Source organism: Gopherus flavomarginatus, chromosome 1 (assembly GCF_025201925.1).
Source record: "Gopherus flavomarginatus isolate rGopFla2 chromosome 1, rGopFla2.mat.asm, whole genome shotgun sequence".
Classification (NCBI taxonomy): domain Eukaryota; kingdom Metazoa; phylum Chordata; order Testudines; family Testudinidae; genus Gopherus; species Gopherus flavomarginatus.
Window position 1 is genome coordinate 370,126,234 of NC_066617.1, and position 10,174 is coordinate 370,136,407.

The 10,174-nt window shown below is 46.4% G+C and overlaps 1 protein-coding gene across 1 annotated transcript; it reads left to right on the forward strand.

The window, feature by feature from the left end:
* The first annotated feature begins 1,667 nt into the window (after positions 1-1,667).
* On the forward strand, positions 1,668-3,369 carry LOC127034293 (uncharacterized). Its single transcript, XM_050923037.1, has 2 exons — positions 1,668-2,101; positions 2,594-3,369. The coding sequence occupies exons 1-2, from the start codon at positions 1,714-1,716 to the stop codon at positions 2,914-2,916; spliced, it is 711 nt and encodes a 236-aa protein (XP_050778994.1). The 5' UTR covers positions 1,668-1,713; the 3' UTR covers positions 2,917-3,369.
* The last annotated feature ends 6,805 nt before the right edge of the window (positions 3,370-10,174 follow it).

Genomic DNA, 10,174 nt, shown 5'->3' on the forward strand with positions numbered 1-10,174 from the left:
CCCAAATTCATCAACCCAAAGGCCAAAGTTACAATTTACCCCTTCATGTCACAAGCTGTAGACTTGCCTACAGCTCAACTGCCTGTCCAGTACAAAGGCTGGTCAGGAATGTGGACTTTTGCAGTCTATGACAATTATCCTATCCCCATGCTACTGAGGGAAGACTTGGCCAACCAGGTGAGGCGGGCCAAGAGAGTGGGAATGGTTACACGTAGCCAAACCAGGCAAGCTTCCAGACCCATTCCTGTTCCTGAGCCGTCCACAGAGGCCCCGTCTGTGTTACCAGAGACCCAGACAGAGGTAGTGGATCCAGATTCCATGCCAACCACTGAAACAGCCACAGCACCTTCAGTCCCAGGCCCGGAACTGGAACAGCAACCAGCACCAGCAAGTGCAACCACGTCTTCAAACTCAAAGCCAGAGGGCGCCAGCGAGCCAAAACTGGCAGAAGCAACAGACAGCCATACCCAAAAGGCTCAGCCAGAGCCTGAAATAACCACAGGTGCACCAGCGGAGAGCGGTTCACCAGCAACGGAAACAATCCCATCACCTACATTGCTTCCAGAGGGACCAAGCCCAAGTCCACAGTCTGAGGAAGAACTGGTGACCCCAGCCTCAAGGGAACAGTTCCAGACTGAGCAGGAAGCAGATGACAACCTTCAGAAAGCATGGGCAGCGGCACGGAGCACCCCACCGCCTCTCAGCTCTTCTAATCGATCCCAGTTTGTTATAGACCATGGACTTTTATACAAGGAAATTCCTTCTGGTGGACACCGGGAAGAATGGCAGCCGCAAAAACAGTTGGTGGTTCCAACTAAGTACCGGGGAAAGCTCTTAAGCTTAGCCCATGATCATCCCAGTGGCCATGCTGGGGTGAACAGAACCAAGGACCGGTTGGGGAAGTCCTTCCACTGGGAGGGGATTGGCAAGGATGTTGCCAAGTATGTCCGGTCTTGTGAGGTATGCCAAAGAGTGGGTAAGCCTCAAGACCAGGTCAAGGCCCCTCTCCAGCCACTCCCCATAATTGAGGTCCCATTTCAGCGAGTAGCTGTGGATATTCTGGGTCCTTTCCCAAAAAAGATGCCCAGAGGAAAGCAGTACGTACTGACTTTAGTGGACTTTGCTACCCGATGGCCAGAAGCTGTAGCTCTAGGCAACACCAGGGCTAACACTGTGTGCCTGACCCTAACAGACATCTTTGCCAGGGTAGGTTGGCCCTCCGACATCCTTACAGATTCAGGGTCTAATTTCCTGGCAGGGACCATGAAAAAACTGTGGGAAACTCATGGGGTGAATCACTTGGTTGCCACCCCGTACCACCATCAAACCAATGGCCTGGTGGAAAGGTTCAATGGAACTTTGGGGGCCATGATACGAAAATTCATCAACGAATTCTCCAATAATTGGGACCTAGTGTTGCAGCAGTTGCTGTTTGCCTACAGGGCTGTACCGCATCCCAGTTTAGGGTTTTCACCATTTGAACTTGTGTATGGTCACGAGGTTAAGGGACCATTACAGTTGGTGAAGCAGCAATGGGAGGGGTTTACGCCTTCTCCAGGAACTAACATTCTGGACTTTGTAAGCAACCTACAAAGCACCCTCCGACACTCTTTAGCCCTTGCTAGAGAGAACCTAAAGGATGCTTAAGAAGAGCAAAAGGCCTGGTATGACAGACATGCCAGAGAACGTTCCTTCAAGGTAGGAGACCAGGTTATGGTCTTGAAGGCGCAACAGGCCCATAAGATGGAAGCATCATGGGAAGGGCCCTTCACGGTCCAAGAGCGCCTGGGAACTGTAAACTACCTCATAGCATTTCCCAATTCCTCACTAAAGCCTAAAGTGTACCATGTTAATTCTCTCAAGCCTTTCTATTCCAGAGACTTACAGGTTTGTCAGTTTACAGTCCAGGGAGATGAGGCTGAGTGGCCTGACGGTGTCTACTACGACGGGAAAAAAGACGGTGGCGTGGAAGAGGTGAACCTCTCAACCACCCTGGAACGTCTGCAGCGGCGACAAATCAAGGAGCTGTGCACTAGCTTCGCCCCATTGTTCTCAGCCACCCCAGGACGGACTGAACGGGCATACCACTCCATTGACACAGGTAATGCTCACCCAATCAGAACCCCACCCTACCGGGTGTCTCCTCATGCCCAAGCTGCTATAGAACGGGAGATCCAGAACATGCTACAGATGGGTATAATCCGCTCATCTACCAGTGCATGGGCATCTCCAGTGGTTCTGGTACCCAAACCAGATGGGGAAATACGCTTTTGCGTGGACTACCGTAAGCTAAATGCGGTAACTCGTCCGGACAACTATCCAATGCCACGCACCGATGAGCTATTGGAGAATTTGGGACGTGCCCAGTTCATCTCTACAATAGACTTAACCAAGGGGTACTGGCAAGTACCGCTAGATGAACCTGCCAAGGAGAGGTCAGCATTCGTCACCCATTCGGGGGTGTATGAATTCAATGTCCTTCCTTTCGGCCTTCGAAATGCACCCGCCACCTTCCAGAGGCTGGTAGACAGTCTACTAGCTGGACTGGGAGAATTTGCAGTTGCCTACCTCGATGATGTGGCCATTTTTTCAGACTCCTGGCCCGAACACCTACTACACCTGGAAAAGGTCTTTGAGCGCATCAGGCAGGCCGGACTAACTGTTAAGGCCAAAAAGTGTCAAATAGGCCAAAACAGAGTGACTTACCTGGGTCACCAGGTGGGTCGAGGAACCATAAACCCCCTACAGGCCAAGGTGGATGCTATCCAAAAGTGGCCTGTCCCAAGGTCAAAGAAACAGGTCCAATCCTTCTTAGGCTTGGCCGGATACTACAGGCGATTTGTACCACACTACAGCCAAATCGCTGCCCCACTGACCGACCTGACCAAAAAGACCCAGCCAAATGCAGTTAAGTGAACTGATGAGTGTCAAAAGGCCTTTACCCAACTTAAGGTAACGCTCCTGTCTGACCCTGTGCTCAGGGCCCCGGACTTTGACAAGCCATTCCTAGTAACCACCGATGCATCTGAGCGTGGTATAGGAGCAGTGCTCATGCAGGAAGCAACAGATCACAACTTCCATCCTGTCGTGTTTCTCAGCAAGAAACTGTCTGAGAGGGAAAGTCACTGGTCAGTCAGTGAAAAGGAATGCTATGCCATTGTGTACGCCCTGGAAAAGCTACGCCCATATGTTTGGGGACGGTGGTTCCAACTACAAACTGACCATGCTGCACTAAAGTGGCTTCATACTGCCAAGGGGAACAACAAGAAACTTCTTCGTTGGAGTTTAGCTCTCCAAGATTTTGATTTTGAAATTCAACACATCACAGGAGCTTCTAACAAAGTTGCTGATGCTCTCTCCCGTGAGAGTTTCCCAGAATTCAGTAGTTGAAAAGTGTTCTTAAAATGTAGAAGTCTGTTAGTTATATACTTAGTGGTATATGTAAAGGTGCATGTGTTGTATTAATCTGTTTATTTTCAAGTTCTAGAAGGAGATCGCCGCCAGTGAGCCTCCCCACTGTCTGCAATTTGGGAGGCGTGTCATAAACAGGTAGCTAAGGCTTAATGTCTCTTTCACCTGAAGCACCTGACCAGAGGACCAATCAGGAAACCGGATTTTTTCAACTCTGGGTGGAGGGAAGTTTGTGTCTGAGTCTTTGTTTTCTGTCTGCCTGCTTTCTCTGAGCTTTGGAGAAGTAGTTTCTGCTTTCTAATCTTCTGTTTCTAAGTGTAAGGACAAAGAGATCAGATAGTAAGTTATATGGTTTCTTTTCTTTGGTATTTGCATGAATATAAGTGCTGGAGTGCTTTGATTTGTATTCTTTTTGAATAAGGCTGTTTATTCAATATTCTTTTAAGCAATTGACCCTGTATTTTGTCACCTTAATACAGAGAGACCATTTGTATGTATTTTTTCTTTCTTTTTTATATAAAGCTTTCTTTTAAGACCTGTTGGAGTTTTCTTTTCTGGGAAATTTCAGGGAAATTGAGTCTGTACTCACCAGGGAATTGGTGGGAGGAAGAAATCAGGGGGAGATCTGTGTGTGTTGGATTTGCTAGCCTGATTTTGCATTCCCTCTGGGTGAAGAGGAAAGTGCTTTTGTTTCCAGGACTGGGAACGGAGAGGGGGAGTCACTCTGTTTGGATTCACAGAGCTTGTGTCTGTGTATCTCTCCAGGAGCACCTGGAGGGGGGAAGGGAAAAAGGATTATTTCCCTTTGTTGTGAGACTCAAGGGATTTGGGTCTTGGGGTCCCCAGGGAAGGTTTTTCAGGGGGACCAGAGTGCCCCAAAACACTCTAATTTTTTGGGTGGTGGCAGCAAGTACCAGGTCCAAGCTGGTAACTAAGCTTGGAGGTTTTCATGCTAACCCCCATATTTTGGACGCTAAGGTCCAAATCTGGGACTAAAATTATGATAATGTCACATATATATTTTTTACCACTTTGTTTTTAACTTGACTTCATGTTCTTTGCTGCCATTCTTTTGAGGATTTTTATGTGTGTTGGTTAAACAGTTTAGCAATGTTATGCACGTTGTAAATGACGTACAGCAAGAATGCAATACAGCAATAACATAGTTGTTTTTACGAGGTAGACAAGTTTTAATTAACTAATGGTGAGTTTTAGCTGATTGCCAACTTAATTGTCCATATATGGTAAACTGAGGTGTTTTTGACCACTCTCTTATTTATAAAACACTTCATGTTCCTTTTCTTGCTGCTTGAGGGTTCCTTCACTATATACTGATATCTTCTGTTGTTTTTGTGGTGTGATATCTTTTAGTGTCTTTGGTCTGTAGGATTTCATTGCATGTTTCTTCCCTACTATAATTTTTAAGTTCATATAGACCTCTTTGGATTGCAAACCAGTACATCCATACTTTATGAAACTCTCAGGGGGGGGGTTCGGGAGGGGTTAAGGGGATTCCTAACACATAGCTTTCTGCCATGTTAGATCGTGAGTCCTACAGAGCAGACCTCGAGTGAACCACTCAATAAATCCACAGAGTCAGTTTTCAGCAAAGGCACTTAGTCAGGTTTACTGCCACCGAAGCACGGTGCTGATGGTTACAGGAACACTCACACATGTATGCCCATGACAATGGACTGGCTGAGTGAATGGCAGGACTTTCCATTCTTCCCTCGGCTAGATAAACATATCGCCTCTGAGATACATCTTTATACACAGATACAAACAAGTTATGTATTGTCCCTGACATATCAGAGTGCCACCCTGTAACGTATTAGGGTGCCACCCACTGACATATCCAAGGGCCGCCCATTATCTTGTACATGTTGGTTTGATCAAAACATATCTATTCATCATGCTGTTGTTCCTGCCCTTCTCCTTAAGATGGCTCAGCATCTTCCTGATATCTTTGCCCAGTGATATTAATACAAGTGTTCCAACCTACTCAAAAATTTTTTTTTTCAGAAGGAGACATTTGTCCTGTTTGCTCTTGCAGACGTGATCAGCTGGCAACAGAAAACAGGCCAAATGCACACTTCTATCATAAAATTGGGGAAGTGGGGAGCGGAGGAACTTTTGAGGCAGGCGAGTGGAGATGCCAGCCCCAAGACGGGGGTGAAGCAGAGCTGGGAATCAGGAGGAAGTGTTGCAGCCACAAGTGACAGCTTCCTGAAACTTGCGGGGGCCCCTACTGGGTTCCAGTGATGGATGACAGTTTTGCACAGGGGTGAGGGGACTAGGGTGAGAAACTGTGTGTCTACTGTTTTCTCTTTGGGAACTATGGTCACCCTAAGGGTGCTCAGTGTGGAAGGTTGATGGGGGGCTTATGCAGCCCCCTGTAGAACTAGAGACAGAGTTTCATGGTTTGACCTGAGTTTCATGGTTTGTGTTGGAAAGCAGAGTGCCTCCCCCCACAATTTTGACCCAATGATGCTGCCCAGCTGCAACTGCCTGAATCACCAAGAGAAATTGGAGGGGTTTCATCTTCCTCTTCCTCATAACATAAATGAAGGTTGGACTGACTGAGTCTATGGCTGGACTCGGGACATAGAAATGTCAAAGCATCTGAACCAGACTTGTGCTGGGGTATTGTGCCCATCAGGTTCTCTAATCTGCCCTCCCATGTCTGTGCAGTCCCCTCCACCCTGTACAATTCACGCTTCAGCAGATCCTGCAGTCAGTGGCTACTGTGACAGGCCCTGGTAGCACATCTCTGATGAACCTGTGCTAGGAGGGAGCTGGAGAGCATCCTAGCGCAGTTGTGGAGGCCCAGAGATTTTGGGTGGAAGGACCTAGTTACCACTGGACCACTGAGATCTGTGCCTAACTTTGGGGAGCCCTGGATCCTGGATCCCCTTTTTCATTCCTCAGGGAGAAGGGAAGGGACCTGCCCTCCTGGAACGATTCAAGGGAAATTTCCAGGTACAGAGCATTGTGGAATATCCCTTCCCTGGTTTAGTAATACAGGAAAGGGGGCTGCTGGGGAGAAATATGCTACTATATTATTATAATTCTATTTTATTTTGTTTTATTTCAGCAAGATCACAGCTGTGACAGTTTCATTACTACCCCTCGGACGGCTCCAAGATAGCCAGGTGACTAATCGTAATCATATGAACAGTGATAACAAGCCTGGATTCCAGGAATAGAGCCTGCAGCAGGGCTTGTGCTGCAGTCCAGGTGGGTAGGATCACTACACATCCCCTGTGATTTGTCTTTCTGCAGTTTGCCTTTGGCAACGATGGGGGTTAAATTTGGTGCACACTAAGCCAAGCAGCTGAAGTTCCCTGATGGCCAAGTGGCCCCCAAGGGAATGTGCAGGAATGCTTCATAAACACAGTTGCCTCCCTGTCTGAACAGATACTGCCTGCTACTTCTCCGATGACTCCTTTTCCTTTAGGCTGAAGACCTCTGGTGTCAGCAGCTACTCATCTAGCAGGAATTGGGTACGTTGAGAGGTTTCGTTGTCTTTAAAACGTGAAGTGAAGGGGAAAGACTGTAAAGTGTTTCCATTTGCAGATGTTCTGTGCAGCAGCAGCAAACTCAGCTGGTCTGTTGGTGTGATACAGAGACAGGGGCTGGAGGGCAGGAGCATTTGGTCACTTGGCAATCTCTCCCCTACACCTGCCCATGAACCAAGGTGCGTTATTCAAGCTACACAGAAATCTGACATTCAAAGTGAGCTCGGAGCGTTAAAACTCCAGTACCCTGGATAGGATTTGTCAAGTTGTCCCATTTCTAGAGGGGCAGTGTGTTCTGGGCTTGGTCCTGAAACCCCCTGGAATATTAGTGACTAGTTCACAAATTATCTCAGGTTTATTTGTTCCAGGAAATGTAATCGGTAAATGCATATAAAATTATTTTATTCTCTTGTTCGATTGCGAAGGCAGGAATTCAGATCTGCACTGCTCTGTGGTAACAGGTCCAATAAGGCATATTTCTGTTTCCTGACTGGCTGTGGGTTCCAGCATTTCAGCCTTGTTTATATCCCTAAGAATTACAGGGCTACCTACATCTCTGCCCTTCCTCTGGTCTCCAAGTGCCAGATGTCAGGCATAATAGCTTTCCCTCACATTGAGTGAAACCCCACGATCCTCCCACCCTCAGACCGGGACCTTGTCTAACCTTGTCTACCGCACACTGTGGGTGGAATGTGTTTTCCCTGCCGGTCAAAGTGGGTTAGGCACATGTGTTTCTTCCTTTTGTGAGCCTGTGACTAGTGACAAGTGACCAGCCAGCCTTCTTGAACCCAGATACTGTTTAATTTGAACAGTAGGAATAAAGCATAACATGAGAGAATATGATAATTTAAAAACAACAACCTGTACATGTCTCTGACCCCAAACCCTCCCACTCTGACGGGGACCCAGGCAGGCCGAGGGCCTTCAGACTTCCCCAGCGGCATCTGTGGCTGTTGGTATGAAGAGACTCTCAGCAAGCTGTGTAATGTGCCTGGAGCCCACAAATAGGCTCTTCCCAGCTTGTAGCTACAGAGTGATCTCTCAGCTTCCCTGAAGAGCTTACTGACAGATGACTTTTCTTCAGCTGTTGCTTCTCTTTCTGCTTCTTTTCCAGCATCCTGTTACTAAACTAACAGGAACCATCCTGGTTTCATCCAGTACAGCCATAACAGAAACAGTCAACACAATGTAGCTATAAAGCTACCATCCTAACAACTGGGTTTAACACACACATTCATGATGACAGCTCAGCTCCATGTCTGATACAATGCTGTTCCCAGGTGCTACAGATTTTATGAATACAGGACAAAGACAGTCAGAGAGAGAGCAATAGGTGACTCTCCTGTGGGAAATGAAGTTCCATTTCCATGAATACTCCTGCATTTGACTTTGAAATCCACTAACTGCAAACCCTCATCGTGCCTGAGTAAGAGATGCTGGAGTTACTATGTACTAGAGAGTGAGAGTTCAGGGAATGAATATTTTCTATACTGATCCCAATGGCTGTTACCGCTCCGGATACAGTCTGCAGTCTGACAGAGCGGAACCTGAGGAGAACCAGTCAGCTATTAACCCAGGGACAGAGGAGCTACTAGACTTTTGTTTGTTGGCAATCAACTGAATGAGGGCTGGGACGCTGCAATCTGCTCAGGTTCTGAAGAAATCTCGATGACAGACGTTACATTTTAAGTCCCACTCTAACCCAAAAAATCATTTCTGAAAGCGGATCAGAGGGAAAAGAATGGACTGACATGAGTATGCTAAAGTACAGATGTGTAAATGTTATACCAAAACTTTTCATTGTAATACAGATATTACAAACCAAACATTCATGATATGCCTGTATTCTGAAAGTCAGAAGCAGTGGTAACTGTACTGCTTAATGGTATTTGCTTTAGACAGTATTTCAGTAGTACTCCACATATTGTTGGCAATAGGTTTGAGCTCTAAACTCTTTGTTCAGTGAACAGCTGTATGATACTGTCTCCTGGGAAATGACCAGAAGCTCTTTCTAACACTTACATTTGGGGTCATGAATGTTATCCCTCTGCAATACCTGGGCAAGTCTTTTGAAAAGGTCATGAGATAACAGAACCGTTTGTCTGTGTTTCAGCAAAGAGTCAAGCTGAGGTGCAGAAAAGGGGAGTGTTACATTGGTTGTATATAATTTTCATTAATCACCTCTTACATGCACATGGCTGAAATAACTTGCACGCTGAAGTGGATATTAGTGCAAACCTGGTTTTCCACTCTTCACCCATGTGTGATGCCAACCCCTCCCGCACCCAACTGAAGTAACTGTCTGTGTCATCTTGTAACTTTGCAGATATTTAGGGACTCTTGCCTAGTGAGAGGATTCAGGACCTGTGAGAATGAAGAGAAGCTTGTATGGTGAATGGACTGTCTGGATTCAGTCAACATTGTTGAGGCAAAGCATTTCAGCTCTTCTTGGAGGGACTCTTGGGGGTCAAAGTGTATCACCTGGTGCATTTGATAAGGGAAAGCTAAGAGAGCCCTGTTCTGAAGCAATTAACCCATTTAAATCTGGAGTGATGCCATTAAGACAATCTTGAATTCAGAATCAGGCCCTAAGAATTTATCCCATGTGCTGGAAAGAGGCAGACACATTGATAAATAGCCTCAATCCAGGACAGATAAATACAATGACCAATATCACCATTCACTTGCACACATGCCATCATACAATGAGCCAGAAAGAGCATGTGTGGGAAGGTCACAGCTGTAAAATCACATAGTGCACAATAGGTTGTGGAATTCGCAGCTCAAGATATCTATGGGACCAAGAGCTTAGCAGGCTTCAAAGAGGGATGGGATGTTTATATGGGTAAAAAAAAAATCCCATTCAGGTTGTTAGGATCTCTTTTAAAAAGTTTTGGAAGGGCTCTAAACCTTCCTGATTTACACCACCAAATATGTCTAAGTAGTGGGTGTCGGGGAAACTTTTCCTGGGAGCAGGGTGTCTCATAGCTGCCTATTGCAAGGCTTGTTCCACTTTCCTCTGAAGAATCTATGAAATGGCCACTAAATGCTGAGCTGAATGGAGCTGATGTCTGATCCAGTCTGGCAGTGCCTATCTTCCTGGTGGTGGTGAAAATCCAAGACTATGTAGTTGCTCATTTTCCTTTAGATCCTGGGAGCCTCTAGATTTGCATTGAGAGCAGAAAGATGTCTCCTTAATTATCATCTAGTCTCCTGTTATTTCTTCTTTCAGAAACTAAAGTTCA

Bases quoted from the DNA above. Each gene is read 5' to 3' on its own strand.
- LOC127034293 (XM_050923037.1), top strand. From the start codon at position 1,714: ATGGTCTTGAAGGCGCAACAGGCCCATAAGATGGAAGCATCATGGGAA. The intron at 2,102-2,593 runs GTAATGCTCACC...CCATTTTTTCAG, and splicing joins ATACCACTCCATTGACACAG to ACTCCTGGCCCGAACACCTA.